The sequence below is a fragment of the Halichoerus grypus genome, chromosome X (assembly GCF_964656455.1).
Source record: "Halichoerus grypus chromosome X, mHalGry1.hap1.1, whole genome shotgun sequence".
Classification (NCBI taxonomy): Eukaryota; Metazoa; Chordata; class Mammalia; order Carnivora; family Phocidae; genus Halichoerus; species Halichoerus grypus.
The window spans coordinates 120,246,881-120,273,342 of record NC_135727.1 but is presented as its reverse complement, the minus strand read 5'-3'; the positions used below and the strand labels follow the sequence as shown (position 1 = coordinate 120,273,342).

The 26,462-nt window shown below is 41.1% G+C and overlaps 1 protein-coding gene across 5 annotated transcripts in view; it reads right to left on the bottom strand.

The window, feature by feature from the left end:
* The window catches only part of ACE2 (angiotensin converting enzyme 2), a 40,175-nt gene extending 14,384 nt beyond the window's left edge, over positions 1 to 25,791 (bottom strand). For 3 of the 5 annotated variants that reach the window (XM_078064962.1, XM_078064963.1, XM_078064966.1), the window contains exons 1-10: positions 25,622 to 25,791; positions 24,644 to 25,033; positions 18,448 to 18,606; positions 14,653 to 14,746; positions 13,865 to 14,008; positions 12,313 to 12,425; positions 10,537 to 10,642; positions 7,956 to 8,053; positions 5,389 to 5,558; positions 2,569 to 2,795 (exon numbers count right to left, since the gene is read on the bottom strand). In XM_078064962.1, coding sequence (XP_077921088.1) covers positions 2,569 to 2,795; positions 5,389 to 5,558; positions 7,956 to 8,053; positions 10,537 to 10,642; positions 12,313 to 12,425; positions 13,865 to 14,008; positions 14,653 to 14,746; positions 18,448 to 18,606; positions 24,644 to 24,829 — 1,297 coding nt within the window. In that variant the 5' untranslated portion in view covers positions 24,830 to 25,033; positions 25,622 to 25,791. Of the gene's footprint in view, positions 1 to 2,568; positions 2,796 to 5,388; positions 5,559 to 7,955; positions 8,054 to 10,536; positions 10,643 to 12,312; positions 12,426 to 13,864; positions 14,191 to 14,652; positions 14,747 to 18,447; positions 18,607 to 19,056; positions 19,245 to 24,643; positions 25,034 to 25,621 lie in introns of those variants that run through there. The other 2 variants (XM_078064964.1, XM_078064965.1) reach the window with 2 other exon arrangements.
* Between the last annotated feature and the right edge of the window lie 671 nt (positions 25,792 to 26,462).

Genomic DNA, 26,462 nt, shown 5'->3' with positions numbered 1-26,462 from the left:
AAAATGGAAAAGGATAAATATTAACATGAGGATGACAGTGGATGTGTTGTATTAATTTCCCAATCTCAAGATATTATTCCTCAAGATATACTTACATTAAGGATGATTACATGAGAAATACTGACAATGAACATAATAATATGTATCTACTCATTTTCTCAGCTAAGGGACTTGGAGGAGGGTGAAGACGTGGAAAGAACAGGTAAAATGAATCTGCAAGCAACCGCTAATCCTCATTTTTTCATTAGTGTCAATTGCCTTCCTTAAATACCTCTTATCAGAGCCAATTAGGGCTATTTCATCTACTGTCATACTATTTATTCCTGTAAGCTCCATGAAGGCAGTGACTGTAAATGTCTCATTCAAGACTGTACACCTAACCTGGTGTCTCCTACATCATACCCTCTCTGAGTCTCTGTTAAAAAAACAAATTTTAAACAGATGTGGCCAAAAGCCAGTAAACCAGGGAGGAAAAACACAAACAAAAAAGAGCCTCTCCAGAAGAAACTATCCACTGGATAATCAGAAGTACAGTACACTTTAAATGTACTGACATCTTCTTCACCTCAGTTTAAAATGCTTTAACACATTATGTGATCTCATCTATCCTTTATTTAGTGATGTAAAAAGCAGTAGAGCTCATCCCTAGTGTACTAGGGAAGCTCAGTGAACTGTAAGCAGGGGGATACTATCTACTTGGCACAGCATTGTACCTCTAGTGTCGAGAAAAATGCCTTGCACATAGTATAGGCTCAGTAAATATTTTTGGAAGAAGAAAGGAGGCAAGGTAAAGAGAAGGAGGGAGGGAGAGAGAGAAGGAATGAAGGGGTTCATTTACCATCATTCACAGATCAGGGGCAGAGCCAAGGAAGGAAACAAGAATTTTTCAAACCAGTTGTTTAACCATGTCTAGTACTATCCTAGTGATTCAATCATCTTTGCCTGCTGTCAGGGAATATTTAAAAAATGATAAAAACAACTAATTATCTGTTAATCGACTTAAGAATTATATTTTAAAATTAGGCAACAGATGTAGCTGCCGTGAACTCCCTTTCCTTTGTTGCTCCCTTCATGGGAGGATGCTATTACTCATCTATTACCCACTGGGTCTATGCTTACAGTAACTTTTTCAGACATGATGAAGACTCTACACTGACCTACTCCCAGGCCTTCATGAGATCACCAAAGTCTGGAGCCAGAAACAAGGCACAGTGAATTGCCCCCACAAGGATGGAGCTCATGACCTTGACCTCACTGACCAAATGTTTCAGCCAGTGGAGCTGATGTTTTGAGCCACATAACTAAAATGAGGGGAGAGAAATATACAGAAGAGAACATATTTGGCTCTAAGTATCCTCCTTTTACAAGGAAGAATCAAAAGTCATGGCATCTTCACTGAAGAATCTGGATCTCACGAACATTCGTCATGTGCCATCAAGTCCCAGCCGTCCAAAGAGAAACAGGCTGCCTTGGGCAAAGATGTTGAAGGATAGCATGGATCTGAGGGGATGTCACAGGGGCAAATTCATGCTTCAGCTGGATGAAGAAAACGTTTCAGTCCCATCCAATCTTGATATTCCACCACCCCTTCTTTAAGAACTCTCAAATTTCAAGTCGCACTTTGCTTTGTATAATATTATGGGAAAAGCTTTAGATTACGGCTCTGGTTCAGGTTCTGCTATGTTGCTTTTTGACCTTGGGCTAGTTACTTTTCCTCTCTTGTCTTCAGTTTGCTGCCTCTGTAAAATAGTTTTTAGAATGTTCCAGCTCTCACATTTTGGGAAGTTTTTACCTAGAACCAGGGGGATCTAGTCAGAACTCTAATATTAATTAGCTGGGTGACCTTGGATAAGCCATTTCAGTTCTGTGGGCCTGTTTTAGCATCTTTTATTCCCTGTTAGATGTTTCTTAAAGTTCCAAGACCATTCATTCAGTCAGCTCTCTTATGCCTTTTTCTTTTTTTCTTTTTTTTTAAAAGATTTTATTTATTGGGGTGCCTGAGTGGGTCAGTCGGTTAAGCGGCTGCCTTTGGCTCAGGTCATGATCCCAGACTCCTGGGATCGAGCCCTGTGTCCTGGGATCGAGCCCCGTGTCCTGGGATCGAGCCTCGCGTCGGGCTCCCTGCTTGACGGGAGATCCTGCTTCTCCCTCTCCCTCTGCCTGCTCTGCCTACTTGTGCTCTCTATCTCTCTGTCAAATAAATAAATAAAAATCTTTTTTTAAAGATTTTTATTTATTTATTTGAGAGAGAGAACGAGCATGGGGAGTGGGAGAGGGAGAAGCAGGCTCCCCGCTGAGGAGGGAGTCCGACATGGCGCTCGATCCCAGGACCCTGGGATCACGACCTGAGCCGAAGGCAGACGCTTAACCAACTGAGCCACCCAGGCGCCCCTTGTTATGATACATTCCTTAAAAAATGTTTTTACCAGTAGCAATTCCCAGTTACCCATAAATATCATATACTTTATGTGGCAAAAATTAAATATATCCCATACGTGATAATATTAGCCTTTGCCCACAACTAACTAAAGAATCCCCAAAACAAGCCATGAAGAAAAATGTCCATACCATTGTCTTCAGAAAAACCAGGTGGCAAAAGACCGATGTTTTTCAAATGCTTGGGTGTAGCCGCGGAAAGTGACATGATTTCCCCAACAGCTTCATGGAACCCTTCATTAGCTCCATTTCTTAGCAGGAAGGGTTGTACAGCATATGCCATGTCATACTGGATGTGTCCCATCTCGTGATGGGCTGTCAGGAAGTCATCCATCGTCACCTTTGTGCACATCTTGATCCTGCACAAAAACGGGCAAGATTAAAATGAATCTCAATGAATTTGATTTAATCATCACAGTATGAGCAGTATAGGATTTTGGTAGCATGGTTCATCATTCCAAGATTTGTTCACCGATGAATCTTGAGAACTTACCTTTTATGTCCTAGAAACAGTACAAGGTGCTCAATATAAAGCGATGGGCAGGGCTGAATCCTATTGCTCACAAACTAATAGAAAGATAAGCAGAGTCTTCTACTACAAAAACTCTCAGGCAAGTACTCTGTAAGTGATCAGTAGACATGGCCTTGGGCATAACAATAAGTGAATGCAGGCACAGTCTCCTAGAAGCGCCGAGAAGGGCATAACTGAGGATGCAATGAGCAACCCGGACCTTGATCAACATGTAGAAGTTTGCCAGGTAGATGGCGGGGAGGGACAAGACGTTGACATTCCTGGAAGTGCTCATTGAAAAAGGCTTGAGAAAAGGGTGTAGCATTCAGGACACAGCAGGCAGTTTGGTAGAGCCAAGATAGAGAAGTAGGAGGAGAAGGGGCTGGAAATTGATATTTGGGAGTCATTAGCATTGTAAGTCAGCGAGTTGATGTGGTGGCCCATGAAGCAGGCATAGAATGGCAAGGAAAGAGGGCCAAAAACAGAGCCCTAGGAGGTCCCAGTACGTACGGAGTGGAGAAAGATGATTCAGAGAAGATGGAGGAGGAGAGAGAGAGAGGAGTCAAAGAAGTCCAGAAGAGCATGACAATGCAGAAGCCAATGAAAAATAGCATTTCGAAGAAAACTTGTAAACACCGTCTAAGGCTGCAGTGGCCCAATTCAATAAGGACTGCATTCGGCAATTGACAGTGGTCCTGTTCAGCTTGGCAAGAGCAGTTCCATTCCGGTGAATGCAGGGGGCATATTTCAGTAGGTTCCCAAATTAATTTTCTTACCCCTCTGACCATGTCATCCCCCTGATAAATACCCTGTAAGTCTCCCCCAATGCTCAAGAAGAAACTCAGCTTCCTTAATACAGCCCAGTAAGACCTGCCTTTCTAACCTGGTTTTTCTCTATTCTCTTTTGAAACAATCACAAGAAGAGCTACTGTGTGTTTAGTGTCTACAGTACCTAAGAGCCTGGGCTAGGAAACTTACATGTACTCCCTCATTTTTAAGGCTCTCTCTAGTATGGGAGTCAGTGAATTGCTTTGATAAATGAGGCTTTGTTGGAACACAGGTGCCATTTGTTTATGTACGGTACGTGGCTGCTTTGATGCCACAAGGGCAGAACTGAATCGTTGCAGCAGAGACCTGCAAAGCCTGGACTATTTACTATCCAGCCCTTTACAGAACAGGACTGTCAGGCCCTACTCGAGTGGACGCTGCTGGGGGCCTGCCCAGACCAGCTCTCCCAGGCAGATCCACCCATCCCCCATTGTGACTGCATCACAGCCCTTAAAAGCCAACAGCTGCTTCCTTGTGCACTGCCTTTGGCTAAGTGAGAGGTGCCTCAACCAGGAGAATGTGTCCTCCCACACTCTGGGGCAGTCCGCAGCCAGTGACTGACTAATGTGGGGGTACAAAAGGCCAGTCCTCTTTTCTCAAGGTGTGACCAACTGTGGTACAAATCGGGGTCCAGAGAGCCCCGTGGGATCAGGCTGAGGCCAAGTCTCCAACAGAGGCCACATCCTTACTTAACTCCTTCCCCTGCCTACCCCTCTTCCCTCACCCCCTTTTGCCTGACGTCTGTCCCTCAGTGAAGCCTCTGTACCAGAATCTTCTTCTCAAGCTGGGGAACCCAACCTAAGACACTCACAAAGCTGCTACCTGGGGATTACCACTCCCTTTTAGAGATAAGGAAAATGAAACCCGAGAAGGTTGAATACCTTGCCCAACGCTACCTAGTCATTAAGTTACACACCTGGGATTCGAAAGCCTGTGCACCCTTCTTCACATGACCTCTATTCTAGCCGAACTTGCTGGTTCTGGTACACAATGCCAGGCCCTGCCTCTCCGCATTTGATCCTGCTTTTCTTCCAGCCCAGTGTCCTCCTCCCAGCCCTGTCTGTCCAAACCCTTCTCGTCTTTCAAGCCTAATTCAAATGTCACCTGAAAAGCCCTGTCTGAGCCTACATCCTATTCCGGGTGTAGTCAGTTCTCTTCCAATTCCCTATAGAGTGTTCTCTGTGGTTCTCTTCTAACACGTACCACCTTCTCTCTTTTATCCCAGCTTATTTATTCACCTGTCCTATCTCACTCATAAGAGAGAAACATGGAGGGGAAGAACAATGCCTGATCCACCCAGCCATCTTCCATAAATCTTAGCACCAAATCTTTCTCACGGGGACACCACCCTTCCCATGACCAGGCAAATCTAATGGGTGCATATTATTTCAAATGAGGCAGACAGGCTAAAGTTCAAGTTAGGGCCTGCTGACAATCCCCTTTTCCTGGAAAAGCCCAGATGTGCTCTCATGGACTCCCGAGTCCTCATTTAAGGAGAGTTCACACATCTCTTCTGTGCTTAGAGAAGCAGAGAAGAAATCCAAATCCATCCTCATTCCTGCCTCCGTTGTCTCCCAGTTTAGTATCAGCTTTGTAAGGATCATCCTCACTACCTGAAGTCATGCTTCCCTAGGTCCCAAGCTGTGGGGTGGCAGACCACTTTCCGGCTGTCGCCTGGCTCTGTTAGCATGGAGTTTTCCCAGAATCCTTGAGTCATGTTGGGAAGGCCAACAGACACAAAGAACTTCTCAGCCTCCTCAAATATCCTCCTTGCATCCCAATTCTGAAAGAAAAAAAAAAAAGAACGGCATTTCATTCTAGCATTAAAATAACAGCATTCTTTCTGTTGGCTATGTACATAGGCATAACCTTTCTGGAAGGCAATTTGGCGACATGTACGGACATGTCAAGCTTTCAAAGTGTTTACACTCTTTGTCTCAGTAATCCTGTCTCTAGGGAACTAACCTAGGAAATTCTCAGAAGTTAGGTCAAAGAATTACATTTAAAATGGGTTTTTTTGTTTATTATTTTTAAATATTGAAATATATTTGACACATCACATTGTGTAAATTTAAGGTATACAACATGTAAAATGATTTTTAATAGACAAAAAAGTGGAAACCACCACCAGAATGGTTAAATACATAATGATGTCTTCGTGGAATGGAAAATCTAAATAAATTCCATTCATAAAGACTTTTTATTGATGTTTTTTGTAATTTAATATTAAGTGAAAAAGTAGAATATATAAACCACTTATATAATGTGATAGTAATGAGGAAATACACAAAAAATTAACAGTAGACTGTGTGAGATTATGTGTGATGTTTTTGTTTTTATGCTTTATATTCCAAGTATAAGCAAACAAAAATGACCTTCTCTTTCCTAAAAAACTATTCAACTCAAGCCAACAATCCTTGATCAAGCTCCTTCAAGGGGGGGAGGCCCTGGTGTTAGGCTCAGTGGAAGACACAAACAATAAGGTGCAGACAAAGTCATGGACTTTTGGAACCCAAAAGGCCTGCGTGTGACCCAGTAGCCAGTAAGTAGCTGGGCCTTGGCTTCATAGTCCGTATGGGAATCTAAAGTTTCAGAATGTTCTGGAACTGGAAAGGGGCAGCAGTAGGTGTCTGCCATCCAGCAAACTCTTCTGGGAGCTGATCAGGGCTTCTTTGGGGAAAAGGACCACAAAACTAAGTTTGTGCAGGTGACAGATAATTCATAAATCACTTCTGGTGACACAGAAAACTTCCTCTGATCTCAAAGACCAGTCAAGTCTGGTTTTTCTCCTCTATCGCCTCAGGGATATGACACAGGATGTGACACTGGGGATGTTTTTTATTATTGCCCTTTAAAGGCAATATTGGTATTAGTAGGTATGGCATTCTCAAGCAGAAAGAATATCTGTATACCAAAACAGCGCAGGCTAGTAAGCACAGTTAACGTCTGTTAAATGCAGAAGGAACGAATGGAAAATGAGACTGGAAATATTAGGACTTTTGAGGTCAAACCTTTGTTGCCACTGATTGTCTTTGTGACTTCGGGCAAGACATTTACCCAGGCCTCAGTTTCCTCACCTACAACACGGATCCATCACCATCCCTATCCTGACAGTCTCGTAAGTGTGTTGTCAAGACGACCTTAGGAGAGATGGTGCGTGTACTAACACCGGAAACAGGCTGAGGAGCTATGTGCAAATGAACTTCTGCTGCTCCTCAAGTGTGAAACCAGGCCGAGCACAGTTTCGGGAGTTTGGAGGCCCTTGCAGCTTCACGTTTTTATTTTGCTGTGGCCTTTCCCCAGGAGCATGTTATATATGGGAAGATGTTCACTGCATGGCTGCTTATAGGAAAGGAAATCATGGTGCAACTCTCTGAAGACATTTTATACAGCCAAGAGAAGTATGACCATACATTGTACCCGAAAAATGTAGACTATCAGCTGAATAAAGAAAAACATACAATTATAACATGACTTCACCCATGGTAGGGAACACGGTGAATTTAAACAGTTACGCAAGGATGGTAACAAAAAGTAATATCAAAATTATTTTAAAGATTCCTATAGTATTTTTAACAATAACGATTTTTTAAAAATCTTCTAATGATATCATTTTTTCTGTTCAGAGAGACTACAGACTGATTACTTAGTGGCGACTAACTCTGGAAAGAGTAATGCCAACCAGTCGATAATTCCACATCTTACCGCTTGATGGAAAACTCAGGTCATCTCCATTTTTAGTATCTCTCAGCAAGATCAATACCATACTTATCATTCAAGGTACTTGATGTCACTGACACTGTAAATTACTTTTCCATGAAAAGAGAGCTACATCAGAAATATATTTATTATTTTTTAAGATTTTATTTATTTATTTATTTATTTATTTATTTGAGAGAGAGAGTGTGTGTATGCACATGCACCAGCGTGGAAAGGGCCAGAAGGCAAGAGAGAGGGAGGAGGAAAGAATCTCAAACAGACTGAGATCATGACCTGAGCTGAAACCAAGAGGCAGATGCTTAACCGACTGAGTCACCCAGGCCCCCCCAAGAAATACATTTAAATTAGCTTAACATTTTTTTATTTACATGGTTTTACATGCAAAAGAAAAGGAAAGAAGAGTGGCAGAAAAAGAAATGAAGTTGAGGATTTAGATTTGGTTTTTAAGGCCTCTTCCTACCTGGTTCACCATTGCATCAGTAACATCTATGTTTGGTTTCTGTCCGAAGGGGACTGTCAGAGGGTACAGGTTTGTCCAAAATCTACCCCACATATCGCCTATTTAAAAAAAAAAAAAAGATTTTGTTAATACATAGCAAAGGCAGCAGAAGCATAGACCTGATTTTACACAGTGCATAAGTTAGGATCGGTAAATAGGCCACACAGTATTCTAAATTTAATCTAGTTTCTTTTCATTACCTCTTTTTCTGTTCTCTTATTTACAATTTTCAACACTCCCTTCTTTTACTATCTCCTCTAAAAGGTTAAAATGGCAGGAGATTATCCCTGTTTCTCCCATTTTGAATTACAATTCAAAGGCACAATTTATTAAATATATGGAACATCATAGCTACTATAGATTAGAAACAGATTTATATAATCTACCATCCATGGAACAAAATATTGCCAGTTAGACTATTAGTAATTCCTAATATTGGACTCAAGAGAGATCATATAGGATCATCATCCAGGAATCTCTACTAACTAGTAACAAAGTTCCACTTTTATCAGTATACTATAGTAATACACTTAATTGGGTAATTTTTCAAACATCTCAAACAAATGCTAAATTGGATTCCAAGGCCAGAGACCCTAAAAGGCAAGATGGATCTAGAAAAAGTCAATCTAATAGCAAGACCAGGATGTTGGCACCAAAGGAATGGGGCAACATAACTACATGAAGAATATTCCAATGAACTCATGTTTTAAACAATAAAATTCAGTAGAGGTAAGGCCTAATAGAGGCCTATGCTTACATTTTATTTATTTATTTTTAAAGATTTTATTTATTTATTTGAGAGAGAATGAGCACAAGCAGGGAGGAGGGGCAGAGGGAAAAGGAGAAGCAGACTCCTCACTGAGCAGGGAGCCCTGGGATCATGACCTGAGCCGAAGGCAGACACTTAACTGACTGAGTGCCCCTCTGCTTAAATTTTAAAGGAAGATGTATCCACTATAAAAATATGTGATAAGTGACTTCAGGCTGAAACATAGCCTACATGTAAAAGACCAAAAGGGACCCAAGAGACAGTGTGACATGGCTTCCAAAACACAAATGTGATCTTAAGGTAAATAAGTAGAATTATAGTGTCTAGAACAAAGGAAGGCATGGTACCATTTTTGCTCTATATTGGCCAAACCTCATCTGGAGTAATGGTTCAGTTCTGAGCATGGTATTTGAAGAGAGACATCAACAAAGGCTAGCTTGTCCAAAGGAGAACAATTAGAAAATTGAGATTTTAAGGAATGGCTAAAAATCTGTGTAGGATATTTCACTGGAAAGAAGCAAAGAGTGTATACATGATGGTAACAATAATACCCTCTAAAATATATTGATTACATACTCTTGTGCCAAGTACTATGTTGTGCCTTATACAATGGTTGTTTAAAAGATCCAGAAGGCCATCTTACAGAAGAAGAATGGACATATTCTGGGTAACCTCATATCATGGAATTAGATGTAATGAATGCAAGGCATTAGAGGGGTGTTGATTCAGTCCCACATAAGGTAGAACTTGCTTATAATTGGTGCCACGTAGCAATAGATTAGCCTACCTTGGAAGGAAGAAAGAGCCACATCACACCAGATAGGTTTAAGCAGAAACTGAATTACTAAAGAAAGCCTACCAAAGACATTGTAGAGAGTATTTATATATTGCCTTGGAATAAAAGTCTCCACAGTTCCTTTGTCCATATTCTCTCCTGCTGAGAGAGAGCTTTGGCTCTTGAGAAGAATTAGCCACCAGCAACTTAGCTTGGTAGGAATGCTATGTATGCATGACAGGAACTTTCCAAACATGTATATCTTATTTGGCCTCAGCTTCTAGGGAGTGGTAGAGGGGAAGGAAGGATGGCCACTCTCTGGAAGGGAATTAGGCAATTCAGTAAAGGGCTCCAGGACTTTCATGGTCTATAAAGGCTCTGTGGCAGGATAGAAAGTTCTTGGAAGACTGAGTCTCCTCTTAAGCTAGGCATTTGTCTTCATGGCAAAGACTTCATTCAAAACCCATATAATTCCAAAGCACATACTTTGCAGTGAAAGTAATTGGTGCAGTTTAGAATAAACTTATGAAACTTTCACTCAAGCTATACCTTAATTCTAGAAAGCCTTTCTCTCACCCCTGACCACCCCCAGCCTACCAAGCTTCATTCCTCTGACAATATAATACTAAAATGCCAAACTCCACCTCAAGAGCTTAGCCAATCAATTTAAATTATAAAACTTATTTTCCCCATTTCCACTCTCATTTGAACTTGGAGTTCTTTCTCTAGTTATCTTAAATAACCCCTTTATCCTTTGGACTGTGGCCAACATAATAACCCTTTATGTGTAAAATAAAGTAATGCAATAGAGAACAATTTTAAATGGCTTTTATGTCGAAGAAAGTGCTGGCAAAATGTGATTTCGATAATGTTACTAACTTCATTCACAAAATTTTCCAAAAGTTTTATGTTGGGCCTCATTCAGAAAAAAAAAAAAAAAGGTTATTGGTGGAAATAACAAAGAACAAACTACACAAAGAGTTCCTGGAGTTTCTTACCAAGCAAATGGGCCGGGAGGCATCCAGTTGGGCTGATATGGGAAGGGTAGGTGTCCATCAGCTTTGCCCTCACATAAGCATGAAGATGTTGATACAATGGTTGAATCTGAAAGGAAGAAAATTTAAGACCAAGAGTAGTCTACTCCAATTTCCAATCCCCAACACTAAAGATAGGAGCCTCTTTAGACAAGTAGAATTTCCCTAAATTCTAATTTCCTCTCCTCTCAAATACTCTGGAGAGTTTGAAAGCATCTCTTCTTCCCAGATATTAATGATGACTAGCTTTACTGCTTAAAACAATTAACACACCTGGAGGAATACAGGTCCCAAAATGAAAGCAGATGCAAAAAATATTCATTTTAAAGATGTTACCTACTTCCTTTGTCTTTAAATTGAAGTACATTTACAGCCCATAAAATTCACCCATTTTTAAATGTACAGTTTCATGAGTTTTAGTAAATTTATACTGTTGGACAAAACTCTTGTCCCCATTTGCAGTCAATTCCAGTCCCACCCCCAGCCCCAGGTCATCACTGAACTGATTTCTATTTCTACAATTTTGTCTATCCTGGAAATTTCACATAAATGAAATCATAAAGTATGTGACCTTTTGTATCTGGCTTCTTTCACTCAGCATGATTTTTAGGTTCACCCATGTTACTGATGTATCAGTAGTTCATTCTTTTTATTACTGAGTAGTGTTTCATTGTATGAATACATCTGAGTGTGCTTCATTTAGTATCTCATGGATACAACTCACCAGTTAAGGACAACTAGGTTGTTCCCAGTTTGGGGCTATTATGAATAATGCTTCTATGAACTTGCATGTGTGAGTCTTTGTATGGATCTATATTTTCATTTCTCTCATATAGATACCTAAGAGTGGAATACCTTAGCCATATGATAAGTGCGTGTTTAACTTTTTAAGAAACCGCCAAACCGCTTTCCCCAGCAGCCGCGCCATTTTAACCAAAACCATTCTGGCGTGTGTGTGGTGAGGTTTTTTTTAAGATTATTTATTTATTTATTTGAGAGAGACAGAGCACGAGCGGCCGGGGAGGAGGGGTGGGGACAGAGGGAGAGGGAGAAAGACGAACAGACTCCCCACTGAGCGGGGAGCCCAACGAGGGGCTCCATCCCAGGACCCTGGGATCATGACCTGAGCCGAAGGCAGTCGCTTAACCAACTGAGCCACCCAGGCGCCCCTCTCCAACTTCCATTTTTGATGGCTCTGCCTAACTAAGGCTATGACAGAGTCGGTCTACATAAGAAGTTTGAAGGCACAGGGATAAGCGGGAGATGTGGGAATCAAAATGAAGAAATAGGGAGACACTGAGAAGAGTCCATGGGATACTCTCCTTTCCTTATAAAGACTTCCTTAGTCGAAGGTAAGGAAACAACAATATCAGTTGTCCTGAGGAAGGAAGCAAAACCTACAGCTCTGCTAACAAAGTAAGACAGTGTGGGTCCCAGGTAGTTCACAAAAACTATTCCTTCTTATAATCTAAAAGACCATTCCTCCCTGTCATCTTTCCTTCTTATAATCTTGCTCTTGGTAATTGCTGGTGAGTTCAGTGGCTGAAAAGGGGAGGAAAGCAGAGCAGTTCTGATCATCCATAGCAGTTGCCCTATTATTCTTTAAAATCTTTTCAAGCTCTAATATTCCATAACTCTGAGGCCTGGGAATAGCTGACGAGTGTGGTAAGAACAAGCCAGAATGCTTTTGGTCATTGCCCCTTCCTCCCGTGCACTGCCCTACATCGGTCCCCTGCTTACCTGGGTGAAGGTCTGTTCCACATCTTTAATCAACTGGTCGCGGCTATAGTTATAGCCATTTGTCCACTCCTCTTCATAATCTCCTCTCCAATAATCCCCATAGTCCTCATAATCTGTTTTTAAAAAGGAGAAGTAAGAGAACGTAAGGGAAAGAAAGAGATGAGGCGCTGTATACATCGAATAACCTTGCTGGGAGGTTAAAAAAGCCAAAGATCTGTCACATTTTTACTGCCCTTCTAAGTGATAGGGCAATATCCCTCAAAGGGATGAAACGAATAATAATGCTAGCTAGTGTCTGTCAAGCACTTGCTCTCTGCCAGAAATTTTAACGCATTATCTCATCTAATAAGCACAAAAACTCTACAAGAGTGACATTATCAAAGTCCCCACCATGCAGATTAGCAGGCTGTTCTTAGACAGTGAAATCATTTGTCCAGGGTTACCCCACTGGTAAGGGGCAAAGGCACACTGCGAGTCCCCTAACCCTCGGTCTCTACCTTCTCCAGACTTCAGTTTGTATCTTTGGCTTTCCACCATGTGATTGGATTTGAGTTTTTAAATTCTCCTTTTGTTCAGGGCCTTATATTTTCACATCTAACTCATCTGAGACCTTGCCACGGGGGGCCTGTGTCTGTTTGCAAATTCCATGTCGGCACAGAACATCTCTCTGCGCTTCATGTAGCATCTCTGCGTCAGCAAACACAAGCTTGCAGTAGGATGTTAGCCGATAACATTTGCAAATCTGTTCTGATAATGTTTACTTTTACACGCACACTGGCAATGGATGATCAGAAGGAAGAGAGAACGAACTCTTTGGATGGAAGGATATGGGGATGAGCTACTGTCTCCAGTTTGCCTGTGGCTTGAGAATATCAGTTTAAGTGGCAGTGAAAGACATTTAGAAACAACAGATGAAAAAAAAAATTTCTTCCTTCCTCAACCCCAGGGGGCAGTGAATCACCAAAGCATAAAGTTACTCATAATGCCATTAGCTTCAGCTCATTATTCAGGCAGGAGAATAAGTTAGGAGATATGGAAATTCTGCCCCATGTTAAGAGTTTTATGACCACACGATCTGAGTTATAATGACAACTGCAGAACAGAATGGATTTCCAGCCTAAATTAATCTGATTTTATTTTCTTTCTGGGACACCATCTTGAGTTAAAGACACAAATGGCCTTTGAGAATAAACTGTGGCCAGATAGGAGTTTAGGTGAGAGACAGTGTCTCTGTCTCCCATCCTGTCTAAGAACCAGAATCCCTACTCAATCCCCAGGCTACCTCAGGTTCCTGATACATCCCCAGACAACTGATTTGTTTGACACCCTGTAGTTCAGTCTCATTTCTGAGCTCTCTAAACTGTAGAATGTCAGTGCACCATTCCCTATTCCCTAGTAGTTTCTTCTTTGAGACACATAACCTGAATTTGTTCAGCAGATGATCATTAATTCAGGGATACTTCTTCTATCAAAGGGCAGCCTTGGTAATTCATGAGAAATAGCCCACAGCCCCATAGAGGGCTTCAGGACCTCTTTAGACCGGCAAACTTACTGTTGGCTCTTGCCATCTCATTTTTCAGGGCCACATACTCTTCATATAATGGCCTCAGCTGCTTGCCAACCTCAGACCTCCAGCCTTCCCAGGCCCAGAGCCTCTCATTGTAGTCTCTGCTGTTTGCCATTATGTCATCCAAACCTGTCATTGCAAAGCACCCAATAGGAAATCAACATGCATTTCTAATATTTTTATTTGCAAACAATTATATGAGCTTTAAATAATTAAAAGTAAGGCTGGCAGACATCAAGGTGATAAGGTTATTAAATGAAATCTCACGATTTTATCAATTTCTTCATCCTTGTTATAGTTTCAAAATATTTCTGCAGAGAAAATAAACCATTGAAATCATTTAGCTACTAACTTAATTAAATTCCTTGGAATGTGACAAAATTTACCCTGAAGTTTTGTTATAAATTAAAAGTTCATCTATGTGTTGCAACACCTATTTGGAATCTTATCATCTTTGGATTATCCATTTGAAAGGCACAATGTTATCATCCAGTGCCAATCTCAGTCAGGTAAGCATTAAGGATCCACCTCTTGATTTTGGCTCAGGTCATGACGTTGGGGTCATGGGATCGAGCCCCGTGTAGGGTTCTGGGCTGAGCACGGAGTCTGCTTGAGATTCTCCCTCTCTCCCTCTCCCGCTGCCCCAAAACCCCACGCACAGGCACATGCTCTCTCTCTCTTTCCCTCAAATAAACAAACAAATAAATAAAATCCTTAAAACTTAGAGTAAAAAAATTAAATTTCATAATCATTTCTCAAAATTAATAACCTACCTGGCTCAAGTAATAAGCACTCCTGTGGATTATTTGGCTTACAAGCTTTTCCCGTACTGTAGATGGTGCTCATTGCATTTAGGATTGTGTTCAACTGCAAATTAAACATAATAAACAAAGACTGTTGAATCTCAGATCTGTACCTCTGAAACAAATAATGCAATATATGTTAAGAAAGAAAAAAAGAAGAAGAAGAATGTAGCAGGAGGGGAAGAATGAAGGGGGGGAAATCGGAGGGGGAGAAGAACCATGAGAGACGATGGACTCTGAAAAACAAACTGAGGGTTCTAGAGGGGAGGGGGGTGGGAGGATGGGTTAGCCTGGTGATGGGTATTGAGGAGGGCACGTTCTGCATGGAGCACTGGGTGTTATGCACAAACAATGAATCATGGAACACTATATCTAAAACTAATGATGTAATGTATGGGGATTAACATAACAATAAAAAAATTAAATTAAAAAAATAAATAAATAAACATAATAAACAATGTTTAAACTGGGAAATGTGCTGTATGGAATGCTAAGGTAAAGATGTCCTTTTGACCATGTGATTTTTTTATGCCCTCAAAATACAGCAGTTCCCATCTTTGCCAAGTATCCTCCTTTATGTAGGGTAGGAATATCTCTGTTAAATTCCCCCGTATTAACTAACACAGAACCTTAGATAGACACACCTAATAAATATATGTGGAGTGACTGAAATAAACAGATCTACCAAAATTCTGGGGACGTTGCTCAGGTACACATGCACGGAGACGGGCATTTGTTGTCTTGTCCAGCATTCTCTGAGTACACATTTACTGAACATCTACTATGTCCTACACTCCGATAACTCTGACATGAACAAGTCACTGGTCCTCAAGTCATGGGACAGTGGGGCCATGAAATCAATAATTACATAACCAAGTGACAAGTGGTATAACTGTCATGAAAAAGTGATGTGGCAGTCTGGCGGGGAGTGGATAAATGAAGAACTTGGAGATTCAGGGATGGCTTCAGAGAGGAGGGGACATTAGCGCTGTGTCTTGGAAGAGAGGTACAAATTAGCCAAGTAGAAAAAGGAGAGAGAAGGCAGAAGCTAAAAGGTGATGGAGGTTGGGAAAGAGCAGGCATTTTCCAGAAGTGATGACACGTTGAAGGAAACTGGCATAATGATGCTGACTGAGGGAAGTAGGGGGTGTAAGGATGGAGAGGTCAGCAGGAGCCAGGTCGTAAGGGGCCATCTGTGCCACACTAAAGAGTTTAAACTTTACCCTGTAGGTAAAGGAGAGTAAAGGTAGTAGAGTTAAGCAGTGCTACTCAAAGTATGGTCTGTGGACCAGGGCAAGACAGTAAATGGTTTGTTTCTATTCTGTGATAAGTACAGGAATCAAGAGAATAAATGTTTTTTTTTAAAGAGAATAAATGTTTATAAACTTTTAAAAACCATTTGATATTCCCATGACATCTAGGCATGAGAGCAATGAAGTAAACCAAGTATTGATCTGCAATGGATTGGTAATAAAAGAAGAAAGGGAATAAGAGAGGGAGAAAAGGAGGGAGGGAGGGGGAAGGGAAGGGTAGGCTAGGGAAGGGAAGGGAAAGGAAGGGAAGGGAAGGGAAGGGGAGGAACTGGTTCTCTTCCACATTTGATTTAAGAAGCACTGGATGAAAGACTCTGTTTCCCTTCTCCTATTCCCTCTTCCATTATTCTTTCATTCTGCTACAAGAGTCATTATCCTAGAACATGAAATAGAGCCCATGCTTAACACTTCAACAAGATCCCATAGTCCAAATGAATCAATCCAAATTCCTTACCATGGCACAAAACTCCTCATGGTCTCTTTGTCTACCTGCTTTTTCAATCTCTCCTCCCTCCTCTCCATTGAACTCATGCATCCTTGAGTCTCCTCTCTTCCCAAACACTCCAAGCTTTTACAGGCATTTCAGCGGTTTTCAACTTTAGCTGCACATTAGAATTACCTGGGATCTTATAAAAATACAGTGTCCAGGTTCCATCTAGCTGTCTAGGCTCTAAAAGACCAATGGGCAAGGTTTCACACGGTGTCTTTGTGAAAAACACGGGGAAGCATGGAATGGATAAGATAAAGTGGATTAACAAGGAGCTGGATAATTGGATCCAAAGAATGTGGAATAATAAATATCAACTTGTAGGAAGATATGTGCCATATGGTTTTATCTTTGTCCTTATCATGAATTTTTTCTTTTTATAGATGGGGATTACAACAGAGTTCCAGAGGACAAGGAACTGAGAAAGAAGACTTTGATGTTAAATAGTCAAATATTTTAGATAAAAATGTTTTAATAGGTTAGATCAGGGGTCTGTAAACTATGATCTGCAGACCAAATACCGTCTGCTGCCTGTTTTTGTAAAGTTTTATCGGAACACAGCCACACTCATTTGTTTATGTATTAGCTATGCTGATTTCCTGCTGCAACAGCAGAGTTAACTCATTGTGACAGAGACTATATGGCCCACCAAACCCAAGATATTTACTATCTTTTCTTTTACAGAAAAACATTTGCTGGCTCCCAGGCTAGAGAGATGGGATGAGAGATGTTATTTTAACAGGGCGAATACAGGCTTTCTTAAATTTGAACAAACAACCTAGTTAAGAACAGAATTTTGAAAGCTATCATTTTAGAGCAACATTGATGGAAGAGATTTGGAGACTTCATTGACAGTGATGTTGATATGAGCCAACATGGAATTTGACTGTCAAAAAACCCAACCCACACAAACAAAAACCTAATATAGTCCTAGACTGTCTTAATAGATGTAGGGCACAGGAAGCAGAATGTCATATTCCTGCGCACCTTCATGCAGACCGGAACCAACTCAGAGTGCAGTGTTTAGTTCAAGGTTACTGACATAATGAAGACAGCAGCCAGGACTGGTTAGGAAACTTGAAACCACTGTATAGAGGAAAATTGACAGAGTGAAGGATAGTTAGCCTAGATTAAAATAAAAGGACTCAACTAGTTTAAAAAAAATATAGCTGCCTTCATTTATTTAAAAACTATTGTAGGAAAGAGCAATTTGGACCAGGAGGCGGAACAAAGTGGAGGTAAAGCACTTAATGCTCAGTGGAGGGAGTATCTCCATCAATTAGGGGGGCCCACCTATGGAATGGATGTCTTGGAAAGAGATGAATCACCCACCTCTAAAGCAGTCTGAGCTGAGGTTCTTAGCCACTTGTTAAAGACATTGCAGAGAAGAGTCAAAAATGAAAGGGGGAAAGAATTGGACCACATACGGGACTGCTCAAGCTTGGCACTATTAACATTTTGCACCACATAATTTTTTGCCATTGGGGGCTGTCTTGTGCATTGTAGAATGCTTAGCACCATCCCTGGCCTCTACCCACTAGATGCTAATAGCTGCCCCCCTCCCCCAGTTATGACAACCAAAAATGTCTCCAGATATCATCAAATGTCCCTGGGGGGCAAAATCACCCCCGGTTGATCACGACTGACATAGACTAAGCATATTCTTCAGGCTGCCTGGTCCTCAGGAAGGTGACTTCTGTCTATGGTATGCGTATATAACACAGTGCCCAGACAACACCAGTTTAACTCTGTGTCCTAACATAATTATTACCAGCGACTTCTTTCACTTGCAAAAGGATTCCAGTTTGGATGACAAATTCTGTGGTCACCCTACCTAGGCACAGAGCTCTTTCTAATGTCAGCATCACTATCTTTGCAGATAAAGGAAGCAGCCATGGGGATATTAATGTTTAATGTTTCCCAAATATTTCAGCTCTTGGGGTCAGGGCTAGAATGTTCACATACTCGTTGGCTCTTGTCTGCTGAGAGCACTGATGACCCACTGTGCTGAAGGGTCTGCAATTGACGCTTGACTGTAGAATCCTGAATTTCTTCTAGTGGGTAAGTTTTGGCTTGCTTGGACTGTTCTTCATAAAAGGCAGACCATTTGGCCCCAGCATCATTCTGAAATGACAAAAAGTAAAGTTGAAGTCAGAATGGCACTGCTTGAACAGATAGAACAGAAGATACCGTCCAAAAAACATCTGGTGGAATATCTAATATTTCCTGAGTGGTTTAGTTCTCTACTTTGCTGAAGGTCAAGGCTTAGGTTATGAGTGACCAGGCCATTCTTGGTCACTCTCTCTTTCTGGCCCAGTGCCTAGTTTTCCCAAGGGTCCTATCCCCTGAACTGGAAATGAATTCTCACAGATAATTCACATTGTGGGGCCCTGGAATTTATGGCCTTAGCACTATGACGTGGGTGAGTTAATCAAGGATTTGAGGATGAATGCTCTAAAGGGAGGGCCCAGTAAAGCTCAGAGCAAACTTAATGGGGATACAGCCCCTCATGACAATTGGAACCATAAGAAATGAGGAACAGTTTGCAGTGAGCTCCATAGTGTCACGACTTACCAGAGATTCTGATCTTAAATTATGTTCCCCAAAGAAGGTTGCCCAGGATATGGCCACTTGGTAGCCATGGTGATTTTCTAACAGCAAAAGAAACCAACAAACAGGTGATGATGCCAGAACTCACTTGCCCCCCATCTTGAACATCAGTATAGGCAAGTGGATCTCCAGACTTCTCTAGTACAGTCTTTTCTCAATGTACAAACTCATTTCCATTTATCAAAGATGAAAATGAGCTATTACTTTGTACACTGTACTTCTCTAGACTATATAAAAGAGGTAGCATATGAGACAAGTAAGAACTCCATTCTTGGGACGCCTGGGTGGCTCAGTCAGTTAAGTGTCTGCCTTTGGCTCAAGTCATGATCCCAGGGTCCTGGGATAGAGTCCCACATGGGGCTCCTTGCTCAGCGGGGAGCCTGCATCTTCCTCTCCCTCTGCCTGCCGCTCCCCCTGCTTGTGCACTCTCTCTGACAAATAAATAAAATCTTAAAAACAAAAAAGGACTCCATTCTTGTAGTCAGACACCTCTGACTAGCTGTGTGACTTTAGACAAATTACTTACCTTCTCTGAGTCAGTTACCTTATCTGTAAAATGAGAGTAATAATAGGACTTACCTCAAAGGGTTGTTGTAAGGATGAGAATAATTAACAAATAATAAAATGTTTATCACAGTATCTGATACATCCTAAACATTCAAAAAAGTTAGCTATTTTATAATTTATAGAAAAAAGTTCTTTGTCCTTAAGTTGCTTACAGTTTTATCAGACAGATAAGGTATGCATCATGAATGTTTCATTAATGAAATATAAGAGCATATGATAATGTATAAACTTTGAGTGGTCAGTTTCTGCTATAGGAAAAGAAAGACTCATGCAGGCAACTAGATTTGGCCAAGCCCTCATGGAGAAGACCCTAAAGTAGGTAGGAGTTGGATGGATGTAGAGTACTTTGTAGAATAATTTACTTCATTTGATCTTCCTACTCCCATGAGATAGAAAACCATTCTGTCTCCATTATTCATATCTGCATAAAGGGGCTGAGAGAAATAGTGGTTATGGCAATCAACTGACAGCATCTGGATCCTGGATCCTGTGGTAGATAAACTCTAAGATGGATCCCATGATCCCTACCTCCGGGTGGTACACATTTGTATGATCTCCTCCCCCTTGAGTGTGAGCAGGAGCCGTGATTCACTTCTAGCCAGTAGCATATACCAACAGTGACAGGATGTACATATTTATGTTATAAAAGAATCCTATTTTTATCTTGCTTAAACTTTGTCTCCCTTGCTGACTTTGATGCAGCAAGATGCCATGTTGTGAATGACCCTTTGGAAAGGGCCACGTGTTGAGGAATTGAGGATGGCCTCTGGTTGATATCCTGCAAGAAACTAAGGACCTCAGTCCAGCAGCACACAAGGATCTGGATGCTTACCACTAACCACATTAGCTTGGAAGTGGATTCATCCCCAGTCAAGCCTCAGCTGAGACCACAGTGCTAGCCAGGACCTTGATTGCAACTTTAGAAGACTCAGAAATGGAAGATGCAGCTAAGCTGTGCCTGGACTCCTGACCCACCGAAGCTGTGGGATAATAAATGTGTGTTATTTTAAGCTGTTAAGCTTGTGGTAGTTTTTAACACAACAGATAATTAGTACCAATCCCAAAGGCAGGGCTTCAGGCAGGACTGCATTTTCCAGGCCAAGGAATTTGACTATTATTCTTTGAATTCTAGGGAATCACTTAGGGGCTCCAAGCAGGCACATGACATGATGGGAATGGTGTGTGGTCATGACAACAATGGATCAGACAAGAGATGAAAATAGTGGCAGTAAAAATGGAAAATGATTTCTCTCTTTATTGAGCACATACAAGCCCTCAGGAACTACTTCTCAATTAATCTTCACAATCTTGTGAGGTAGCTGTGATTGTCTCCACTTCACAAATGAGGGAACTGAGGCACAGAGAGGGTAAGTAGCTTTTCCTAGGTCACACAGCTAGTAATTTGAAAGAACCAGAGTGCCAACCCAGATATGTTTACCTCCAAAGCTAACGCTCCTAACCATTGACTATAGATGGTATTCAACACATTCTGTTCTTCTCTGTAACACACGAGTGGGAAGTAGTGAGCTATGGAAAGAAGAGTTTGGTCTATGGCACAGACTCGTCTATGCAACCCACCACTTACCTCTAAATCCCTGTCCTTCTTCACCCAATCCAGGATGATTTACTGTCAAGCAAAATTTCTGGTAAAACTTTGATACCAAATTACAAGAACAATTTCGTTCTCAGTCTCCTCTGGAAACAACTCACAATCCCCAAAAGGGCCCAGTCTTAGAACATTTTTAAATTATACTGCATATAGGTACTTTGAAGGTATCTGTTTATTATGTATTCAATTTATTTCCACACCTATTAAATAACTCAGGGGTGAAACCTGGGTTTGATAAAATCTCTAGATCAGGGCTCTGTCCACCATCTGATTTTGTAAATAAAGTTTTATTACAACATAGTCAAACTCATTTATGTATTGTCTATGGCTGCCTTCGCCCTACAACGGCAGAGTTGAACAGAGGCCATAGAGCCCACAAAGCCCGAAATATTCACCGTCTGGCCTTTTACAGAAAAAGTGCTCTGCCCTCTTCCCTAGATCTATACATTTACAGGAAATGCAGGGGACAAAAGAGCATGTTAAGCAATATTTAGGGGGCACAATCGGCAAGTCCAAAAAGTGGGAGTTTCTACAGGACCCAAAATTTAATTCTTCGGCAAATAAATTTCAAAAAAAAAAAAAGTGAGGGAGGGACTCTGTAGATTAAAAGAGAGCTAAAGTACATCATTCAAAACAATTGGAAGGAGAGGACCTTGTTAGATCTTGATTCAAACAAAACAGCTGAAATTGAAAAAGAAATAGGGTGCATTTGAATGCTGACTAGATATTTGACGATACTAAGAAGTTATTGTTAAGTTTTTGGCACGGTACTGTTATTAAGGTTGTTTTAAAAGTACTTTGAGAGCGAGAAGGTGAAATACACACATAAAAGTACATCATATTTTGGATTTCCTTCAAAATATTCCAGTAAGTGTGGGGTTGAGTAGAAAACTAAAACAAGATTGGCCAAAGTGTTAATAATTTGTAAACTGGGCGATGGATATGAGGAAATTCAATATACTCATCTCTCTTCTTTTATACATGTTTGAAAATTTTTATGATAAAAAATAAAGAAAAATCATACGACGGAATACTATTTGGCAACAAAACGGAATGAAGTAATGCTACATGCTACAATGTGCAAAGTGAAAGAAGCCAATCACAAGAGACCATGTACTGTATGATTGCATTTATATGAAATGTTCAAAGTAGGCAAACCTATGGAGACACAAAGTAGACTAGTGGTTGCTTAGGGCTAGGAGCTGGGAGGAAGAGTGATGACTGACAGGCATGTGGTTTCTTTCTGGAGTGATGAAGATGTTCTAAAATTAGATGGTGGTGAAGGTTGTACAATTCTGCAAATATACTAACAAGCATTGAATCGTATACTTTAAATTGGAGAAGTTCATGGTGCATAAATTATATCTCAGTAAAGCGGTCATTAAAAGCTCTCTATAGTAAAAGCAAAGAAAAAAACCTCACCTTATCCCCCAGGTCCTATAACTAGGTCTGAAACCCCACGAAACTGCTCCAAACCAAAGGAGTTAGCCAAAATTAGCTTCATGCTCTTTTACCCAGCTGCCTGCCCTTACGCCAAGCAGCAGCAGCGGCTCCTGACCACCGGACTACCCTCCCTGCACGTAGCCGGCGGCCCCCTGCTTCCTTTTTGCATTCTAATATTTTCACTTTCCTTTAAAGGGTCCATGCTTTCTGCAGCTTGGCCACACTTTTGATTTATGCCCTTTCCTCTCTGGCCTTGGCTCTCATCAACCACTGCAATTCAAAAGTAATAACACCTAATGATCCAGAGATGCTATCAACAACCATCACTCCGTCTCATTCGATAACGTGCCTTCTCAGCAAAGGGCACTCAGCAGAACTGTTACATGTCTCTTCAGCAGTTATAACTCCCTCCCACACTCAGAGCAGTAAGACGGTGCTGTTCTCCCATGCTCACAAGCATCGAGCACCGTTCTGTGGGCTTTGGGTATGAATTCGGGCTTCACAGCCACCCTCCAAGGCGGACAGGAGCGGGAGGCTCTTTTACACAGGTGAGATAATGAAGGTGCAGAGAGGTTAATTGACCAGCTGAAGCTCACCCAGCTGGAAAGTGCTGGAGCCAGGATCCGGACCTCGGCAGTCTGGCTCCAGAGTCCTGAGGCATGAAGCTGGTACACCTTCACCAGCACCTACGGGACCATTCAGCTGAGAATGAAAACAAATGCATGGTACACTGTAGCCACCTCCAACAGAGATCAAATAAAAAGTGAGGAAAAACCAACAATAAAGATATCAGGAAAGGTAAGACCAAAAAATAGGAGACAAGAAACAAATGACCTCCTATGACCACACCGGGCTGTCAAAATCTCCAGGATTTCCTTGAGCATTAGAAAAATGGAAAACCTGGGGGGTGGGAGGATGGGTTAGCCTGGTGATGGGTATTGAGGAGGGCACATTCTGCATGGAGCACTGGGTGTTATGCACAAACAATGAATCATGGAACACTATATCTAAAACTAATGATGTAATGTATGGGGATTAACATAACAATAAAAAAAATTAAAAAAAAAAAAGAAAAATGGAAAACCTTCTCTTGGGGTATTTCAAATGAGGTGGTAGGTCTCAGGTTGGATCTGTCCCATGAGTGGCAGTAATTTAAACACGCAACCTACTCAACATTTGAAAAAATATCTGAACTACATTTTTGAAGGAATGTATTGCTATACAAGTGTCACAAAATCTTTTCTTAAGTAATGTTGCTCAATTTCCAGCACAAATGTGTAAGGACACAGCTTTGGGATCGGTGAGAGAAGAAATTCCTAAATCCTTGCCCTTGTCAAAGCATCTCGCTTTCCCAGAGCATTCTGAGATTTGTCAAAACTGGCTTAGTTATGGTTTTTCTGCGAGGGCTCTGGATGGATTCTGTGACCTTTGGAAGTCCCTTAGAGCTCCATGACAATGAAGGAAGGAACACCCAAATCCAGTCTCCAGACCCATGGTTACTTTAATTACTAGCTAGCTTTTTCACTAAGCCTCCAATTGCATTTTCCAGTTAATGTATCATTTCAGAGAGTTTTTAGATATTCCTGTTGACATTGTAGGCTTGGGAAAATTATTAACTCAATAACTTATGGCATTTCCGTGAAATGCTTTGAAACCCTGATTATGATGAGAATTATGGTGGCAACTTTACAAAGCATGTTCACTGGTTTCTAAGAATCTGGACTGAGACCAGTGAATTATTTTGTAACAGCTTCCAAATGAGCCCCAAGGTCAATTAAGTTTAGTCATCTGGGACTCCAGAATCAGAAATACTGAAGCAAACATCCAATCTCACAACTCGGAGCATTTCTTTGATTTCCCTTTTCAGTTGTACAGGCAGTAATCTAACCCTTAAGAAGCAACAAATACCCCTAGGTAGCCATGAAAACTCACCATCTTTTGGATATTCTCGTCGGTAATATTGGTGTTATAATTCCAAGAAGCAAGTGAACTTTGATAAGACAGCTCTTCAGCTTCATAGTTAAACTTCTCCAAAAATGTCTTGACCAGATCCTCAGTGGTGGATTGAGCAGCAGTTAGAGCAGCAAGGCTGAGAAGGAGCCAGGAAGAGCCTAACATCTTTCCCTATGCACCAAGATCCCATCCACTGAACAACTTTCCCTAGAGTAAAACCTCTTCATGAGTTTTTCCTCTCTCATCAGCCTTTGAACTTGGGTTGGGCACTGAGCAGGAAAGATGAAAAAAAAAAAAAAAAAGATGAAGAAGAAGAAGTAGTAGAAGAAGAAACAGTAAACAGTCTGCTGAACCACCATAAAGTTCATCCTGGAGAGGACAGATATATAAACAGATTTTAGAATGATTTTTTAAAGTAAATCAAATAAACAAATGTTATTCATTAATCCTAGAGAATCATAGCTCTCCTAGTATTTTATGGCCAGATCAGAACTTGCACATTTAGTTAATATGTTCCCAAAAAGCTGTTAAAGATACACTGAAGGTGTTATAATTTTACAGGGACCAAAGAAGCCTAGATTTAGAGATCATGGGGGTATTAGTGGTACTTACGTGTTTTCCAGACGGGATTTCATTGAAAGTCAGTTATCTCTCCTTTCTTTTTATTTCAAGCTCATATTCACAGAAAGTCTCTCTCTACTTGGATAACATTTTCCCCTCCTAAATAAACGCCTTTGCCCTTGTCTTGATGGAATTCATTTTTTTTTTCTGATAAATTTTAATTTCCCTGGCCATTTTTTAAAAGTATAAGGCTACCCTCCACTCCACTCCACAGGTTAACTCACCTGATCTGGCTTGGGTAAACTTAAAAAGGCTCGCTTTCTACTTCTCAGATGACCATGTTGAACACTGGTTCTATGGCCGACTTCACTGTGTGCCTCCTTCCCTCTCACTTACCTGTTCTAAACTCAGTTGAGGTCCCAGGGAAGTAAACATGACTCTGCATGGTGTGAAATTCAAAGAGTGTCCATGTCACGCTCTGGGCATCCAAAACCATGGGATCATGGCAACACAGAATTCAAAGAGACTTCGGTGATTATCCTGTAGAGTCTCAGGAGCTGGATCAGTGTCCTCATTCCCAGGGTGCAGGTATATCAGAGATAAAAGAGTGGAGCCACTTGAAATGGTAGCGCTCATGGGCCAGCTTGACTGTGATTATGAAACCTTCACCCAGGGAAAATATTTCTTCACCCAGAAAAACAAGTCTTCCAGGTCCAGGTGCAGTAACCAAGCTTTTAAAAAAAAAGTTTTCATGACTTTCCCTTATTCCACAGTTGTTAAATTAGTGTTATTATAGAACAGGAAAAAATAATTCTAAGTAACTGCTCAAGGCGCTTTGCATTATAATATCTCATTTAAGCATTACAACAAACCTAGAGGCAAATTTTTTTTTAAAAAAAGATTTATTTATTTATTTCAGAGAGAGAGCACAAGCAGGAGGAGCAGAGGGAGAGGGAGAGAGAGAATCTCCAGCAGACTCTGTGCTGAGCGTGGAGCCCAATGCGGGGCTGGATCTCACTACCCTGAGACACGACCTGAGCCGAAACCAAGAGTCAGACACTTAACCGATGGTGCCACCCAGGTGCTCCTAGAGGTAAATCTTTTTTTTTTTTTTAATCGCTATTATACAGATTATGAAATTGAGGCTCAGAGAACTTAAATAAATTGCCAAACCTCACTCAGCTAGTAAGTGGTAGAGCCGGGAATGCCATGTGATTCTAGAGTACAGACCTTTCCG